At 40.9% G+C, this 19,349-nt stretch overlaps 1 protein-coding gene across 2 annotated transcripts; it reads left to right on the top strand.

Annotated features, from left to right (window-relative positions):
- Positions 1-418: 418 nt before the first annotated feature.
- On the top strand, positions 419-18,649 carry LOC146555248 (leucine-rich repeat-containing protein 24-like). Of its 2 annotated transcripts, XM_085252367.1 has the most exons (9): positions 419-1,006; positions 1,274-1,365; positions 6,250-6,437; positions 8,342-8,428; positions 9,590-9,781; positions 9,874-10,042; positions 10,243-10,505; positions 10,861-11,433; positions 17,236-18,649. In XM_085252367.1, the coding sequence occupies exons 3-9, from the start codon at positions 6,267-6,269 to the stop codon at positions 17,638-17,640; spliced, it is 1,860 nt and encodes a 619-aa protein (XP_085108493.1). In that variant the 5' UTR covers positions 419-1,006; positions 1,274-1,365; positions 6,250-6,266; the 3' UTR covers positions 17,641-18,649. The 2 variants fall into 2 exon arrangements, with proteins under 2 accessions (XP_085108493.1, XP_085108492.1); XM_085252366.1 differs by lacking the exons at positions 419-1,006; positions 1,274-1,365 and having other exon boundaries at positions 1,375-6,437.
- Positions 18,650-19,349: the final 700 nt, after the last annotated feature.

The following is a 19,349-nucleotide window of genomic DNA, read 5'->3' as shown; positions in this document are numbered from 1 at the left end:
CTCATAGACCTGGACCCGAACGTAGAGTTCTAATTTTTCTTGAAATAAAGGTGAACTTTTTGCCGTCTCTGTGATTACAGTAACTTGATACAAGAAGTTGCCTACCAGCAGATCTTCTGATGTCATTTGGATTTCATTAAACACAGTCTCTTGGGCTCGATTTGCAGGGCTGACCAGCCCTGAAAGCTCGGTTGTCATTAGATGATCGCTTGCATGTATCAGAAATCCTTTTAAAACCTCGCCACACTTAGTCTTTTTTGAACACACACTTTTCCAGCTGGGCTGAGATGTTCTTGAAACCCTGGTTGTCTTTGATGCGTTTGAAGACGCGATAAATGTCGCCTTCTTACCTTGGTCACGTGACTAATGATTGTATCTATATTAACCATTTCTGTTCCGTTCCTGACACCTGAGAATATTTTGTTGGCACTGTGACGGTGAGCGTAATGAAAATGTCCACGGTTTCCACGGAATGCAGATTTACGCACTACGTTAGCGTGAGATGGCAATCTGCAGGCGAACGACCACAGATTCTTACACAGATGAGTTTGATGCACAACATTTATCACGAAGACTTTGCTGTGATTAACGTGTGCAGGAGACGCTTTTGTGCTTCTTGCGGAGCACTGCTGACTCGACGATCGTCCTGAGGAGCAGCAGCGTGGGGTAAATGGATGGGAGGGTTCACTGGGAGTGACGAATGAATGAACAGCTGGATGATGGCATTCAACAAAGACATGATCTGAACCGCACTGCACTGATTTGCACTTAGTGCTACACTATCAAACCTGCCATAATATTTCGCTGCTGGCTCCCGTCTTTTGTTGACATCATAAGCGTGTGTGCGACGGCCCGCGGTCCTCTGCAAACTGTCGATTTTTTCCTCCCCTCTTCTACTTTCATTTATTTGAGGCAAATTATTAGAACCGTCTGCTAAGAAGGAATAAGAAGACGTCGTGCAGGTCGGACGTCCTTTTCTGGGTCTCCCACGTCCTTCCCCAACGAGGTATTTATTCTTCCACACGCATCCATCATGGTGCTTCTTATCTTATATGCGTTTGTCTTCGCAGAGTCCATTTAATCACCCTTTGGCATGCACGCTGCCATCAGATACTGGTTACTGTTATTGTGTAGCTTCTGTGTTATTAAGGTGGCCTTTAGCACAGCATATGACTGCTCGAGTGCATGTTTAGCTGCCCTTAAAGACAGCTTTTCTGGTTTCACTGCTGTCAGTCAATGGAAATATTTTATGTGTTTCATATCTTACATACAGATAAACCCAGTTCATGCTGCAGCAGCCCTGTAGTTACACAGTAGAGGACGTTTACAGGCGAGCAGCAGCAGCAGAGTGAAGTGGCCTTGATGGTAGATCCTTTTATGCAAGTCAAATCCTCTTGGCATGAGCTGTTTCTATGGTGACAGAGATTCACCAACTGATATGAATATGGAAAAGATTACATTTATTGAGATGTTAATCAGAATAAAACTACATTTACAGTCATGGTTTAAAATAAATTACACTCACCTTTAATTCTAAGGCTTAGGTCTCAAAATGCAGTAAACATAACCTCAGATAAACTACAAAAGCATGTCATAGTGTTATATTTATTTAACAAAAAGTAAGACCGAATGCAAACGCAGTGTGTGAAGTAGGCCCTTGCTGTTTTTTCATAAGAATTGAGAGGGTAGGTAGCAGCCAGGTGCTGCTAATCAGATATTTTTGATCATCAGGAATTATGACCTTCACTATCAGAAAAGAGGTTTTTCCACTTTATTGTTCTTGGGTATTCAGTTGTGTTAACACAATGCCAAGCAGGAAAGACATCGGAAATGGTCTCACAGAAACCGTTGTTGTTGTTCAATAATCTGGGACGTGCCATTTCCAAACAATTTGAAGACTATATTTTTACAGTAGAAAAATTATTCACAACTATAAAATACTCTGGATTAAACCAGCTCCAGGAAAACATCAAACACCAGCTGTTCGCCCTGAGACAAGTGGATAATTTGTGAAAGGTACAAAAAAAGCAAGAGAGGGTACGATCACATTTTTATGGAACCCTTTAAGTTTCTAAAATCACTTTTCACCATAGCAAAAAAGGGAATACCTGAAGACAAGGCAAGAACTAGACACACATTTTGACAAAAGTATACAATGACAAGAATTAGTTTGAGCCAACACCTAATCCAGCACCCATAAGAAGACAGAGAGTAATATGTTTCTTCGAGAGGAAAAGGTTGAGGCTCCCTAGATGTTTGAGGAGTATCGAGTTGTTTGGCCAGGAAGCACTTTTTCTCCATCAAGCATGATAGAGGTAGGCCTTTAAGTGCACCAAAATGAAACGATTATTAGAATCTACAAATACAACAATCAGAGTTGCTGCCATTTGTGTGAATGTGTGTGTGAATGGGTGGATGACTGAATGTGTAAAGCTCTTTGGAGTCCTTAGGGACTAAGTAAAGTGCTATACAGATACAGGCCATTTACCATTTATCTATAAACAGGGTGAATTTGGAAAGCTGGGATTGCAAATCAAGAAGCAAAATCTGCTTTTCTCCATAGTGACATTCTTGAGAATACACCTGGGCGTAGGACTTAGAACAGAGGTGGGGAAACTCCAGGCTTCAAGGGCCGGTGTCCTGCAGGTTTTAGATATCATCCTGGGTCAACACACCTGAATAAAATGATTAGTTTATTACCAGACATCTGGACAACTTCAAGACACGTTGAGCAGGTAATTTAGCCATTTGAATCAGCTGCTTGGGATCAAGGACACATCTAAAACCTGCAGGACAGCGGCCCTTGAGGTCTTGAGTTCCCCACCCCTGATTTAGAAGCATGCGACAACACTTTGGGAAAGCATCTGCATCAGACTGTATAGAAAAAGTCATGGCTGAAATCCACTAACAAGAGGAAACATCAAGATGTGCTTGGGCAGTATCCCAGGTGAAACATAGGTAGTGGATGAAATGTTTAGGTGTGGGGAAAATGGGAGTACCACCTCAGAAGAGTTATGAAAGAGAGAATGTTTGGCTGTATCATCAGATCAACATACAAAACTCTCTGACGGTGTGAAGTACATCATATTAACTGGTACAACTGAAATGATAAGGGGAGAGTATTCTGACAAAGAAGCAACAAAGCTGCAGTTCTGGACCCCCACACAGTACAATGTCTGATCTTGCTAACTTAAGATCAGACATTGTACTGTGTGGTAGTGTGTTGAACTCACACTGTGCTGCCTGCTTTATTAAGTTCGCAGTGCCCTGGGAAGATGTCATAAAGGAAGCCAATGGGTTGAAGAAACTACGGCGTAGTGAAATGTAGTGGAAGCAAGGCAGAGAGGCTACATGGCAAATATCTCTACAATGGAGATTAGATGCAGAGAATTTCTTGCATCATCTCAGTAAGACTCTTGAAAGGCATATGTATTAAAAGATAGACGCTGCAACTACGCATGAAAAAGAAATTGTTGGCAGAACATTTTTAAATCATCCTCTGATGAGCAACCGTTGAACCATGAAGAAACTTTCCTTAACTTTATTTGTAATGTATAAAAGCAAAAGGGAAAAAAAGAATAATTTTTAAGAAATAATTTAATTTGTAATTCATGGATGTGTTTTTCTAGCTTTTATTTTTACAATATAAATATATTCCTTATGCCAAAAAGTTGATTCATCTGGACGTAGCGTTTTCAATGGGAGAAACATTTTGTCACTCATTGAAGTGACTTCTTCCGTCTCAGCTGACTGCAGGTTTCCCCAACTTTATAAACAGTACATTTGCATAATGACTGAAACCAGCCCACTGAATAAACGGTGAGCTGTGAGGTCAGTTTCTTCATCACTGAGTGAATGGAGCTCAGTCTCTGTCTTTCTCGCTTTCTCTCATCGATATGGAGGTAATCATTCAAATAAGATATTTATATAAATATATAAGATATTTATAAGTAATAGTCTATAGTGGATAGTAGACTATCCACTGGTCAAAAGTTTAATATGCATATTGAAGGACATATCCTGGTCAAATATGACTCAGAGATTGTTCACAGTACTGGATGTCAAGGTAATGCTTCCTAATGTTCCTGCCTAGGAGAATCGTTTATAAATAATGTAAATACAACTGGTCTCAGCACAACACCCAGAGGAAGTTCATAATTAACCTTAGCTTGTCAAGAACACTTTCCTATTTACATGAATAAACTGGAGTTTATTAGATACAAAAGATATTCAAATCCCTGCAGCACAGTGCCTTTAATACCTGTCGCTTGTTCTACTCTATGTAGTAAAATATTGTGGTCAATAGTATCTAATTCTGCAGTGAAGTCTAGCAGGACAAACGAGAACATCAGTTCATTGTCAGAGAGGTCAGATCATTCTGAACTATCTCTAGTGCTGTTTCTTATTGTAAGCAATTCTGAATCCTGACTGTCAGATTTTAGAAGAATCAATTCAGTTTTATTTATTTTATATAGCACCAAATCACAGCAACAGTTGCCTGAAGGCACTTTATATGTAACATAAACGCCCTACAGTAATACAAAGAAAACAGAGAAAACCCCAACAGTCATGATCGCCTATGAGAAAGCAGGAAAAACTTTTTTAACTCTTTTAACAGGAAGAAACCTGCAGAAGAACCAGGCTCAGGGAGGGACAGCCATCTGCCCCGAGGAAGACAGGAGTAGACATGCTGTGGAAGGGAGCCACAGTTGTTAGTTAATAAGAATCAATGATTAAATATAGAGTTGTGTACAACTACATATTGAGTAAAAAGGTGACTGAAGAAGAAACACTCAGTGTATCATGGGAATCTCCAGCAGTCTATTTCTTTTGCAGCATAACTAAGGTAGGACCTTGTATGTGAGGAGCAGGATTTCGAATTCAATTCTGGATTTAACAGGGAGCCAATGAAGACAAGCCAGTATAGCAGAAATATGCTCTCGCTCTCTGTCAGTACTCTTCCTGCAGCATTTTGGATCAACTGAAGGCTGAGATATTGCACAAATGGAAGAAGTCATTTGTTTGATATGCACATTGAAGGATATATCCTGGTCAAAAATGACTCCAAGATTCCTCACAGTGTTGCTGGATGCCAAGGTAATGCCATCCAGAGTAAGCATCTGATTAGATACCATATTTCTAAAACTTTCAGGGCCAAGTACAAAAACCTCCCTTTTATCTGAATTTAGAAGCATTGAGCGGTAATCCAGGTCTTTATGTCTTTAAGACATCTCTGTAATTTAACTAATTGGTGTGTGTTATCTGGCTTCATGGGTAGATAAAGTTGGGTGCCATCTGTGTAGCAGTGAAAATGTATGCTATGTCTTCTAATGATACTCACTAAGGGAAGTATGCATAATGTAAACAAAATTTGTCCTAGCACTGAACCCTGTGGAACTCCATAATTAACCTTAGTGTGTTAAGAGGACTCTACATCTGCATGAATAAACTGGATTCTCCATAATGACTTAAAGGTACTCCACTCCATTTAATATCTACAGCATGCTCTAATCGCTGTTATAAAGTATTATGGTCAATGGTATCAAACACTGCACTGAGGTCTAGCAGGACAAGCACAGAGAGGAGTCCACTGTCAGAGGCCAGTCGCTGTACTGTGATGAGCTCTGAAACCTGACTGAAAATCTTAAAATAAACAATTCCTCTACAGATGATCAGTTAGCTGTTCTACAACTACTCTTTCAAGAATTTTTTTTAGATAAAAAGAAGGTTTGTGATTGGCCTATAATTAGTTAAGACAGCTGAGTTAGCCTGTCAGCCTGGCTACAGTGCTGAAAAGAAACATCAACATGATTGTAATGCAGTGGCAGGAACTTTCTGAGCAACATTATAAAGAACAGTGAGCCAAAATTGATCCACAATACTGTGAGAGACTTCAAGTTGCCACAAAATGTGGTTCCACAAACCACTAAATCAAATGGGATACTACATGCTGCTTTTGCATTTTGGCTTTGTTCTTGTTCAGTTTTAATAAATAGGAATTGTTCGGAGTCTGAAATGTCACAAAAACAATATGCCAATGAGACCTTTGACAGAATCCTAGGATGTATCCATTGGATTGTATGGCTCAAGCTGATTTGAAAAATTGTTTGTTGTTACAGTATTATTTTCAGGCTAATTTGTGTAGGAGGGAATTCCTCCTCACTGACCATTTTACATATTTTTGTTCGGCCTCAAAACAAGTCAGAAGAATGCTGATCATGACTCATTCTGTGTTCTCACCTTTCTCAGTTTTATCTCTTGACGTGATGGCTGTGTTTTTGGTGCTTCTTCTCTCCACGCTCCTCCTGTCTCTACACTCCACTCCTCTACGAGCCTCTCCTTCCTGCCCTGTGGGCTGTCGCTGCTACAGCCTCACTGTGGAGTGTGGCTCCACAGGACTGAGGGACATCCCCAAATACATCCCTTTAACCATACAGGTAGGATCGATGCCCTAAGAAGATTCAATTTAATTCAAATGCAAGAAAGTAGTCCTATATATTTGTTTAATGTGAGCATTAAAAGTCGCCAAGATTCCGCACAGTGTTACTGGAGGACAAAGTAATGCTATCCAGCGTGAGAATATGGATACACACAGTGTTTCTAAGATTGTTAGGAATAAGTACAATATCCTCCGTTTTAGCTGAATTGAGAAGCAGAAAATTAGATGTCATGCAGGCCTTTATGTCTTTAAGACATTCCTGCAGTTTACTTGGTGGGTGTCACTCCGTTTCATGGATAGATAAAGCTGTGTGTCATCTGCATTTATACATTTTCATCTAGCAATGAAAATGCTAGATGAAAATGTATACTGTGCTCTCTAATAATACTGCCTGAGGCGTGTATAATGTAAATCGGAATCAGAATACTTTATTAATCCCGAAGGAAATTAGGGTTACAGCAGGCAGCACGCTAATGGCGCATGCGCACTTACAAAGGAACCTTCTGACGAACTTTACACAAACATCACATTGGGCAGACATGTCAGAAAGGTAGGCTGATAGGAAAAAAAACAATGAAAATACATAACATGAGGTAAGAGGAGGAGAAAAAAACCTCCACTCAGACTGAGCTCCTAGTGGGAGAACAGTTTGATAACAGAAAAAACACCTCAGCACAAAAAGCACATGACTATCAATACACCATAGAAACACAAGACAAGCAACAGGGACAGGTAAAGGGTAAGAGAGAGCCGGTGTAGGCAGCGCATCCGGTCCTGCAGCATGTCTGCGCTGGTCCAGTCGACTGCCATCTTCCCCGGGAGGGGACAAACATCGAAGGCGTTTGGAAAGGGAGGGGGGATCTGTGTGTGTGTGTGTGTGTCCAGAATTCAGCTGAGACAGTGTCCTTCGCCCCGCCAGGCTAAGTAAACAGTCTTCCAGCCAACCCAGGTGGCCTTGCATGGAATGGGAAGGAACAGACTAAACACAGTCGTTATCAGGATGTTGTTGTACGGCTCCAGCCTTGCCACTGGCGCCAAAGGGGTATCCGCATGAAGTGATGGTGCTTTTTACTTTAGTGCGATCAGCTCATATGAATTTCAAAGCAGTTCTACAGTCCAACACTGGTCTCTCAATCTCCCATTGGAGAGCCGCGAGCTTCGCCATACTTGCGTTCTGTGATGTTGTCATTTCTTGTGCTCAAGGAGCCGATTTCTGAGAACTCACGGCAGTGTGCCTCCTCGAGATGTCATCCAATTTGTGCCCAGAGATGTTATTCCGAGCTAGTCCTTCCGAGATGTATCCAGTCTGCAGTCAGAGATCTTATTCTGAGTATTCACAGCAGCCGTAGCCTTTCCAAGATCTTATCCATGCTGACTCAATGGGCCCATTTTGAGAAACTCACGCCTCTCCCATCGTTCCAATCCCAGCGGGCAGCCTTGTGGGGGTTTGAACAGCCGGTTCCGCTTCCTTAATTCTTCGATAAGTCAGGGCCAAGCCAGCTCCGATCCGCCAGAACCCTGTTACCATGGTTCCGAATAGGTAGATATCTTCAGCACTCAGGCTCACCCAAGCCCAGACTTCTCGTTGAGAAAGGGGTGTCAGTTGCATTTAGGGACCAGTTGATCCAATCCAAATAAAATTGGTCCTAGCACAGAACCCTGTGGAAAACATGAACAAACTGCAGACTGTTAAATAGATGGAGCTCTTCAAATAAACAATATCTCTGCACATGCCCAATTAGCTGCTTTACAGCTACTCTTTGAAGAAATTTTGAGATAAAATGAAGATTTGAGCCTATTAATAGAGATAGATTGATCAGAGCATTAATCACAATGTATCAAATGTTTTAAGACAATAGTGACTAAAACTCCTCTTTTGTCCCTGCTCATCTCTCCATCCAGACCATCTTTCTCCAGGACAATGTGATTGGTCAGATCCGTCGACAGGACCTCACCATGCTGAAGCACCTGCACTATTTGTACCTGCAGGTAATAAATGCACATACACTCTTAAACACTTACACTAAGACTCTTTAGCCTTCAGTTTTAATCTGTTGACTACATCACAGTTTATACTAAGTATGGATTTGTATACATTCTAGCAATGGTATACGCTGTGTTTACTTCACTCAGTAGTATCAAATTATAGCGAAGTATTACCCTCCAAAATGTTTTAATGCAACAGAGGAAGGATTTCACTGAGCAGGTTTAAGAATACAGCAGGGTCGATGTCTTGTAAGGCTGCAGCAAAAGGTTGTTATTGCTAACTAAAACTAAATTAAAGTGGGTTGAAATTTTGGTTAACTGAAATAAAAATAAAAACTAGACTTTTCAAAATACATTGCCAGTCATGGCAAAAACCCATATAGGCCAAAATTGGCTCCAAAGGCAGATGTCTATCAAATACATGGCCTTCTATTTATACTCAAATTACATTACAGTTTTCATTGTTTTTAAAACCCAGCAGTGCACCTGCAACCACTTCAGAGTTTGAGGTATATTATATTAGAGGGCACTACTGTCACCATGAGCTGCTAGCCTGCAGCAGAGATAAGTAGTTGTAGACATCTAATGAACTTACCTCTTTCTGACTCCACACCGCCAGAAATGTTTAATTTTCAACTCTGTGGTCATCATCTCCAACCAAAGCTGAGAACATGTATAGTAACACTTTCCTTACTCCAGCAAACAGACATTAAGAAAATCACTGGCGTTACCTCTTATGAATCTATTGTACGTATTTTTTGAAACAGTGAAATTGTGAATTGAGTCACTCTCCTCCTTGTGCCAAAAACACTGTCAAATGTTAGACTGCTCCAAAATAAAAGGATCACAACAGAGAAGACAGAAAATGTGTTTCAAAGGCATCATCAGAAGTATTTGGAATTTAAATTTATTTATTTAAAAGGGACAGTGCAGTTTAACATAGTTCAAGTACAAAACATGAAACTGATGTAATGCACATAAGTTTATAGCTATTGCTAATTTTCAACAATAGTCCCTTGTTGGGCTTACAATCAAAATAGGTACATTTTACAATAAAACATAAATTTTCATAAAACCAAATGACATCATAGTAGTGGTAGTTCCAGGAGATTAACCAGAAGCAGACATTTTTCTAGTTTTCTTTTCATGTCCCTCTTCCTCTAGAACAACACCATCTCAGCCGTGGAGCCTGGCTCTTTCCAGAGCCTCGGTCAGTTATTGGAGCTAGCACTGAATGGAAACCGCATCCATTTGGTGACAGCTGACATGTTTCAGGGACTCGAACATCTACGCATTCTGTACCTGGCACGAAACGACATCACACGGCTGCTGGACTACACCTTCCGTGGCCTACCGGTACAGTCTCACTTTCCTGTTCAACACAGCAGCTTTGCTGAGCCCTATATGAAGCTTCATAGATAATGTACATCATTCTCTTGATGTCTCAGCGTCTGCAGGAGCTCCACTTACAGCATAATAGTATAGAGACGTTAGCCGACCAGGCTTTAGTTGGTTTGACTTCTCTGGCTCTGCTGGACCTGAGTAGGAATAACCTCCACACAATTGGCCCTGCAACACTGCGACCTCTAGTGAGCCTGCAGGTCCTGCGTATCACAGGTGAGGCTCCTTTACTGATGACATTGGAACCCATGTTGTGTTTTGGGTTTTTTGTTGGGGTTTTTTATACAGTTTCACGCATAATAACATCTGTTCACTGAGTTACAGATAGCTACTCATGTAGAGCCTAGTAATATGGTAATCATCATGACTCTTTAGGGCAGAACATTAAGTGGCTTCTGTCTTGTGCTATGTTGCAGATAATCCATGGCGCTGTGACTGTGCGTTGCACTGGCTGAGGACCTGGATTGATGAAGAGGGTCAGCGTCTGCTTAGCTCTGCAGAACGTCGACTAGTTTGCATCGAGCCACCACGCCTGTCCCATCTGAGCTTGGTGGAGGTTCCTCTCAACAGCTTGGTCTGTATCCCTCCCTTGGTGCAGCTGGAGCCCAAGAGGCTTGCAGTGCATCTGGGAGAGAGCCTCAGGGTGTCGTGCCATGCCACTGGTTATCCTCGGCCACAGGTAATGATAATTAAAGTGAAATAAAGTGGTAATTAAAGTTTTAATATTCTTTTAAATTATTTTGTTTTCCCCACCATTTGCCATAAGTCCTGCCTATCAAATGAGTGAATTTGTTTGTACTGGTCTTCTTTGACTGTTCCAAATACACTGCATGCAATCAGTGTGGTCAGCTAAAGTGGTTACTTCAATTTTCCTCCTTTTTTCATTTATTTAAAACATCTTGAATGAATCATCAGTTACATACTCCAGTTCAGGTTGACAGTACTGTAACAGTAGTATCTGTTTTTCTTTTTGTACTGTGATGGTTTATCCTTTGTAAGACCACTGAAGAAAGAAATGTCAATACCTTTTGCAGGTGACCTGGAGGAAAGCTTCCCAGGGTAAAGTAGTCCTTTCTCCCAGAGGCCTGGTTCAGGAGTTGGATGCAGGTGGAGGTGGAATGGGAGGAGCAGAGGAGCCCTCGCAGGAAGGCAGAGTCAGTCTCCAGAAGACTAATGGCGAACTCTTTGACCCCGACACTGGCAGTGGCATGTTGTTTCTCAGTAATGTAACTGTGGCTCATGCAGGCTTCTATGAATGTGAAGCATGGAACGCAGGAGGTGTGGCTAGAGTCACCTTTCAACTTGCCATCAACTCATCAACATCCTCCTCATCTTCTTCCTCCATCTGGGCTTCATGGTCCCAGGTGTCTCTACCGTACTCACCTGCCTGGCCTCGACTGAGGAGCCACGGTCCTGCTTTGGGCTCAGATGTAAGCCGGGAACCCCTGTATGCTCTGGGCAGCATGGCCTTCAGTGCTCTGGGAGCTGCCACTCAGACTGCCATTGCTGTGGGCATCTCACTGCTGACTTTGACTGCTCTGCTGCTAGTCGCCATGATCTACAGTCGACATCACCAACGGGACAAAGAGGCTGATGGGGCTGAAAAGGTGCATATATGTTCAATACTACAAATGTGATTGGCATATTTAAAAGTAGAATAAAGGCATTTATCCTCATAGTAGATAGGAATTTATGAATGAATTTTCAATTATTTGTCTGTGTCAGTGTAACACAACAAAATCAGAGGAAGCACAACAAGATGACAGAAGTAAAACTGCACTGACACACACAAATGTTTTGTCAGGTGAGCATTTTACATGGACCATCTGTTTGTCGAAAGAGTTTTGTTACAACTGAAGTAAAGTGCGATGTCGCAAATACAGACAAATGTATTGTCCATGTAAACAGCGTTCATGTTAACAAATTTTTGGCACAAATGGTACCTTATGACCACATGTGTCAAGATATGTTTTATGAGCTTATGTTACGATCAGTGTATCTGGTTAAAAATAACTGTTCTTGTTATAACTTTAAAATTTGTTATGTGTGATCAAACAAATCTGCAGCAGTCATATAACAATAGAGATACACACAACCTGATGATGTAGATGCGGTTTTATGTATTTAGGTTTGCTCAACAGTCTACATGTGTTCTGTGGACTGTGGAGGAAACTTTTCCACATCCCTCGGAGTATCCTCTGGGGTATGCTTTGGGACCATGGTGTGTCTGTCCTATTGCTATTACAGTAGCTTGGTTTACATTGCAAGTCCGACTTGTTCATGGTGCATGCTGGACTCCACCAGGGCTGCCCTTTGTCACCAATTACTATCCTACTTTTAAATATCCCACAATTAACCGAGGAGTCTAAGAGTCAAGTGTAGGGCTTGACCTTATGTGTTCAAGACCTTGTATGGAAAAGGATTTTAACTTTGATTCTGGATTTTACATGGAGACAATGAAGAAAAGCCAATATGAGAGAAATATAGTCCCAGTGCTCTCAGTGCAGCATTTAACTGAAGGCTTTTTGGGGAGTTTTTAGGACATCCTGATAATAACGAATTACAATAATCCAGTCTAGAAGTAATAAATGCATCAACAAGTTCAGCATCACTCAACAAAGGATGTTTCTAATTTTAAAGACATTGCACAAATGGAAGAAATCAGTCCTACATATTTGTGTAATATCCTGGTCAAAAATGACTCCAAGATTCCTCACACAGTTACTGGAGGCCAGTGTAATCCCATTTAGATTAAAAGATGGGAAGTAATGAAGTACAAGTACTTTGTTACTGTACTTAGAATTTTCAGGTATCACTATATAAAGACTGGCTCACAGCTGAGCCAGGGATCACACCTCCTCCACACATTACTTGAGGAAAGTACAACTACTCTGTATTCTGATAACTTTTTACTTTTACTCCCTTCATGTTTAAACAAATATCTGTACTTTTTACTCCTTACATTTTCAAAACAAACTCATTATTTTAGGTTCAACTGTATCATCTATAGCATTTATAATCCGAGTTAAAATGGGCCGGAAGAGGTGCAGGTTTCCGTAAGTTGTGGTTGCGGTACTTTAGAATCTAGCTATCTCTACACAAGAGGAGGAAGCATGAAAAGAGTGCTATTTTTAAGAAACGGGTAATTTGAAGTTCAATGTTTCTATCAGCTCAACAAACATCAGCAAGCACACAAACTGTGTGCAGTTTGTTGCACTGTGTCTGCTAGCTAAAGGAGAGAAAACGGTGCCAGATAACTTCACTTGATGTTGGACGACAGACAGGAAAGGAGAAGGAGAAAGGTTAGATTTAGAGAAAAGTTGAAGTACTGAAGAAACTTCCTTACTCAAATAAAACTGAAAAAGTACAGGCTTTAAAATGTACTTCAAGTACGAAAGTAAAAGTAGCTTTTAAGTAGAAGTATAGATAGTTGCATTAAGTAGAGAAAGCCTATGCTTCTGCCATCTCTGTCCAGGTTAAGCATACGTTAGACACCATATTTCTAAGATTTTACAATACAATTTTACAAGTTCAATAACCCCAGTTTCATCTGAATTTAGAAGCAGGAAATTGGAGGTCATCCAGGTCTTTATGTCTTTAAGACAGTCCTGTAGTTTAGTTAATTGATGCATCTGGCTTCATGGATAAAGTTGGGTGTCATCTGCATAGAATACGAAATACGAATACAATATGAATGACAAAAATTGTATATGCAGGAATAAATAACACATTAATGTTTCAACTCACTGTAGAGTGTCTTCTCTTGTACTCATGTTTATTAAAATTATTACCAACATATGCCAGGGGGTCCACTGGGGGTACTGCAAAATTTGGCCAGCCATTGGTGGTGCCCCTGAAATAATTAGCTAAAACAGCAAGTGATTGCTTTTTAAGTAATGGCTTAATCACTGCCAGTTTAAAGGCTTCTGATACATGGCTCGGTACATAGCCCAGTAATAGGGATATATAGATCATAGTTTAAATTGAAGCATTAATAGACTTCTCAAAGGACTTCTTTGAGCACTCTTGTAAGATGTAGGGGCCTAATGGACATGTTTATGATTTGGAGGAAGTAATTACTGGAGTTAACTCAGAAAAATCTATTCAGAGGCTAATAGATAGAGAGGCTAAATTATCAATAGAATTGGAAGAAGTACATAATGATACATCAGTCAGATGGTTATGAATATTTTTTCTCTAAATAGTCAAATTTTTATTTGTCAAGAAATGTGAAGTAACGACTGGTGAAATGCTTGGCTCGACAGACTCTCTGTCAGCCTGGCTACAAGGATGAATAGTAAGACTTTCTAGCTTTATGGAGAGCTTTATTTTAAATAGAGCAACAATCTTTTTTTTCCAGGCTAAATGAAAATCTTCTAAATTAGTGAGATGCCATTTTCAGTGTTGATCAATTATTAAATCTTTTACTAACAGGGACTAAAGTTTAAGAATCCACAGTTTTACTCTTTGGTGCTATATTGTTCTTTCTTTGTGATTTTTTTTTTTTTTAATGTTTTTAAATCATTTTTGCTAAAAAAAAATTTGGTTTGTTTTTGGTGGTCTGGGAGCAACTGCAGTCTCTAAGGGGATGGAGTTTAGGGGATGACAGAAGGAGACAGGCTGCAGAGAGATGTAGACAGCAAGTCTGCTTCATGATCCCAACTCCAATTCAGGAATCCTGGCCTACAGAGCTGAAAACAGGCTACATTTATTACAAGAACCATTATTAATAAGGGAGGCCGAGGAGTAACTAAACCTCTTGCACATGGAGCAAGAAGGTGCAAGATGGACGGGTGAAGATGCTGTGCTTATAGCAAGTTAGCTATGAGCTAAGCTAAGCTAGCAAATCCCTACAGACACAATGACTAAATACTGTAAATATAATTAGCAGGTGGTTTAACAGAGTTTGCTTTGGATAAAGCAGATGGATATTATGAATCATCTGCACTACAAAAATCATCTTCATATTACACTATGAAAAAATATGTTTTCCAAGAGTTTAAATTAAATGGGCTAGCTACACAAAACACAAGAAGTGATAGTGTACCACAGAAAGAGCAAACACCAGGTGAGAGTGCCACCAACCAAGTTTAAGTATCTTGGGATCTTGTTAGTGAATGAGGCGAGAAGAAAGTGAGAGATTAACAGATGGGTTGGGGCTACAGTTGCAGTGATGCAGATGCTGGACTGGTCCATTGTGGTAAAGACAGCTGAGCATTAAAGAAAAGCTCTTGATTTATGTCCCTACTCTCTCCTGTTATCATGAGTTCTGGGTAGTGACCGAAAGAATGAGATCATAGAGGCTAGTGGCAGAAATGAGCTTTCCCCACTGGGTGGCTATCTCACTTAGAGATTTAGTGAGGAGTTCAGTTATCTAAGACTGGCTCAGTTTACAGCTACTACTCACATTGAAAGGAGCCAGATGAGGTGATTCGGACATGCCTCCTGGGCACCTCCTGCATGAGGTGTTTTAGGCATGTCCTACCAGAAGGCAGCCCTGGAGCAAACCCAGGACATGCTAGAGAGATTAGATCTTTTGGGTGGCCTGGGATTGTCTCAGTGTTCTCCCAGATAAGCATGAGAAGTTGGCTGAGAGAGGGAGGTCTGGGCATCCTTGTTTAAGCTACTCCACCAATGACCTGGCCCAGGACTAGTGGAAGAAAATAGATGGATGGAGGAGTAAGACTTGTAATTTTTTAAAGAGGTCTTGAGCAATAGTTCTCCAATCCATCGTGGAGATCGTGGCTCAAGAGTTGGGCGTTCGCCTTGTAATCGGAAGGTTGCCGGTTCGAGCCCCTGCTTGGACAGTCTCGGTCGTTGTGTCCTTGGGCAAGACACTTCACCCGTTGTCTACTGGTGGTCGTCAGAGGGCCCGGTGGCGCCAGTGTCCGGCAGCCTCGCCTCTGTCAGTGCACCCCAGGGTGGCTGTGGCTACAATGTAGCTTGCCATCACCAGTGTGTGAATGTGTGTGTGAATGGGTGGATGACTGGATATGTAAAGCGCTTTGGGGTCCTTAGGGACTAGTAAAGCACTATATAAATACAGGCCATTCACCATCTGAAAGTAGTTTAAAGTTTTTCTTCGGCCACTGGCAGATAATTTTCAGTCTAGTTCTTGTATGTGATCATTTTCAGATAATGTTATTAGTCAAAACTACTTACCACTGACCTGTGAATCACTCAAACATACAGGGAACCTAACATGTATATTTAGACCCCTTACCAGCAGCCTGTGGCAAAAACACACATGTATTTTTGTCACTCTTTAGTTGAATCTACCAAGTAATGCCACACATAACTCAATTTGACAAGTATAAATTAGTATTTTTGTGCTAGCAACTTCTAAAGAGCTATTAGCCTAAATCTTGCATATCCCAGCGTGGTTTGCAGTCTATCCTTAAAAAACTGAAGAAACTATCTGTAAGATGAAGATGAACAATATCTAAAAGTTTATGTCTTCAAGATAAAGGGGAAAAATCCAGCAAAGACCTGACACAGGACCTAAGTAATGTATCTAGACCCTCTGTTGTAAAGCCTTATCAGAAACAATCTTAGTCGTTGTCAAGAAGCCATTTTTAAGGAAGGAAAGACTGAGGTGTGTTACACAAGACCTGAACTAAGAATCATTGGCAACAAATCTGATGGAGTGATGAATCCAAATTGTTGATTCAAATATCAATATATATATCGAGGAGGTCAGGAGTTTGATGTGTACAGCCATTTGTAAAACACAGTGGAGGCTCTGTCAAGGTTTGGGACTGCATTTCAGCCACTAGTGTTGGATATTTTGTCAAAATTGATGAAATCTTTAGCACAGAGAAGTATTGTAGAATTTTGATTGACCAAGCAATATCATCAGAAAGAGTCTGATTGGCAACAACTTTATTTTTCTGCCAGATGATAATCAGAAACACAGTGCCAGAATACCTGGATAGGAAAATACAATGCAACTCTATCAGTCACTGATAGTCTGATGAAGAGCTTGGTGTTGAGTTTTCTTGTAAAATATATAAAAAGAGGGGTGACTCAAGACTTTTGCAGGGCACTGGGAATTCAGTAAGAATCCAATAAAAGGAAAGAAAATGAAATCAATTAAATGGGGGCAGCGCTGCAGTGTTTATCACTGAGGGTCTTGGATTTGCACCACCTTCTTTTGCCAGTGTGGGCTCTCTATGTGAAGACTCCTTCCACAGTCCAAATGCTCTAAATTACCTGTTGGTGTGAATGATGGTCTGTCTCTCTGTGGTCACCTGAGCACGGGATAGGCTGCGGTCCCTACATGTAACGCCTGTTTGAATTCAATTTAATTCAATTCAATTAAAGTCACCTCTAGGCGCTTTATATTGTAAGGTGTTTTTTTTTTTGTCGTTTACATTGTCATATTAATGAAGGTGAATTTGAATTCACAGGAGGAGAGCATCTTGTATGTGAACGACTACTCTGATGGCCCCACTACCTTCGCCCAGCTGGAGGAGTATCGTGATGAGCGTGGCCATGAAATGTATGTCCTCAACAGGGCCAAGCCTGTGCTTCCTCCTGCTCCGCCAACAGCTGTGTCCACCACTAACCTGGGCTGTTCAGCACCATCCGATACCTCCAGCCACACCCTCTCCTCGGGCCCTGGCCAGACCATGAGCCCCACTCTGGCCCCTGACAAGCAGCAGCAGCAGGATGGTGACATACGGACCATGAGGAGAATGGCAGGGGAAGGAGGGGAGGCAGAGCCCGTGATCACATTAGAGGCAGAAGGAATGTTTCTCAACCACACAGGCCTCTTCATAGACTCTCCCATTGCTTATGAGATTCACTGCTAAAGGAAGAAAGCAATCCTGGAAGACAGAGCAAAATATGTGTGTGACCCAGTGGTTTACAGCTCAGCCTTTCTTGTTTATGGACTAACAGGAGGCCATTATTGGGATGTACCAAAAAAGGCACAGAAGTACTTTTCTGTGTGAAAGGATTTTCCTTCTGCAAAACTACACTGACAAATGTTAACGGAGTCAATTCCAGTACAAAGCAGAGCTCAAACTCTGTCTGACCTCTAAAACACAGACATACTGTGATGTTGTTTGCCAAAAAAGCGAGTAGGTGAGTGACTCGGAGTATAGGAACCTCTGACTGACCACCAAGACAGCTTCACTGTCCTGCACATGCTTAACTTTCACACATTTTAGCATTACTGGTGTGCTAACATCTGCCCTGTCAAGACCTCAGAGCTCACTGGGAGGCTGAGTACAGGAAAGAGAGAAATCATGGCCCCCTCCGGTTCATGAATATGTGGGAAATCTGTGTTATATAGCCTAACTGCTGTCAGTGTCTGGAAGTTTTAATTTAATCCCAGGGTAGAAATACAGTGCATTTTGTAATTATATAACTGTGTAGAAAAAGGTCAGTCTGAGTTTTATTCTCATTCTCTCTCATCATCATTTTACTCATCTGTGTTGCTTAGTGTCCTAACAGACACAAAAAATGAATCTCTCCTCTCTGTAGTATGAACTGAGCTCAGTTTACCCCAACTCTTTTGGATTTATCCGTCTTTATTGATACTAGCATGTGCGGTTGGGAATGAATCTGAGTTGCTGCTGAGTTTTCCAGTCCACACGGAGGCAGAGTTCTTAGCTGAGCAAAAAACATCAGCTATACGATACGTATTTGACTGCTTCTGAATGAACGAGCTGCTGTGATTGAGAAATAAAGTTTCCAAAGCAGAAAGAGACAAGGCTCGAAAAAACAAGAAATGAAGCTACCTGACTGAATGTTTTTGCTTTTAAATGATCACGTGTGAATTATTGTTGCCTTTATAAACTGAGAGAATCTTTTGTCTCTTTTCTCCTGTTCCTTTGATCTGTTTTTATTCTAAACATGTAGTCTAGCTCTTTACAATGATTAGAACACAGCTACACATTATTTTCGTGGTATACTTTGAAACTAACCACATACTCGGGGCATGCTTTCGTTATCTGAATTGACTCACAGTTAGGGTTAAATTACATACACTCACCGTGACATGGATTTCATGGTCATTTGGGGCTTTGAATTCTTTGAGCGGTTTGTTGCGCGTGGTGGAACGATTGTACAACACACATCTTTTAAAAACCGAAATCATTTACATTTTGTAGTAAGCGGTGTTGGAAGTTCTAATGTGTCTTTTACTTAACAAAGCCAAAGCCTATTTTCGTTAGTGATCATGACGAACAACAACAACTAGTTCTTTTTGCCATCATAAAAATGTTTTTTTTTTAAAGAACCAGTATTTAAAACAATGGGGAAGTCTGAGGAATTCAGTGAAGATTTGAGGAGAATTTATATTTACACAAGTTAGACCCATTTTTGAACAACTACACATTCCAAGGTCATCATTTCAAACATTTGTACATAAGTAGAAGTTATTCAGATGTGTCACCACTTTGCGAGGAAAAAAGCCCAAACTGTCACCTTCAGATCACAGGAAATTCCACAAAGTCCACAAATAATCAACAGATTGGCGTCCTGTCCTGAATCACATATTGATGCTTATTAGAAG

Source organism: Mchenga conophoros, linkage group LG17 (genome assembly GCF_057382185.1).
Source record: "Mchenga conophoros isolate Kocher_MC1m ecotype Shallow Benthic linkage group LG17, M_conophoros_male_GT1.1, whole genome shotgun sequence".
Classification (NCBI taxonomy): Eukaryota; Metazoa; Chordata; class Actinopteri; order Cichliformes; family Cichlidae; genus Mchenga; species Mchenga conophoros.
This window is presented reverse-complemented; position numbering and strand designations above follow the sequence as displayed.

What these genes read in the sequence shown, in the direction of transcription:
- LOC146555248 (XM_085252366.1), top strand. Translation starts at nt 6,063, where the DNA reads ATGTATCCATTGGATTGTATGGCTCAAGCTGATTTGAAAAATTGTTTG. An exon ending in TGCACTATTTGTACCTGCAG is followed by an intron (nt 8,429 to 9,589) that starts GTAATAAATGCA and finishes CTCTTCCTCTAG; the next exon opens with AACAACACCATCTCAGCCGT. An exon ending in CTGGTTATCCTCGGCCACAG is followed by an intron (nt 10,506 to 10,860) that starts GTAATGATAATT and finishes TACCTTTTGCAG; the next exon opens with GTGACCTGGAGGAAAGCTTC.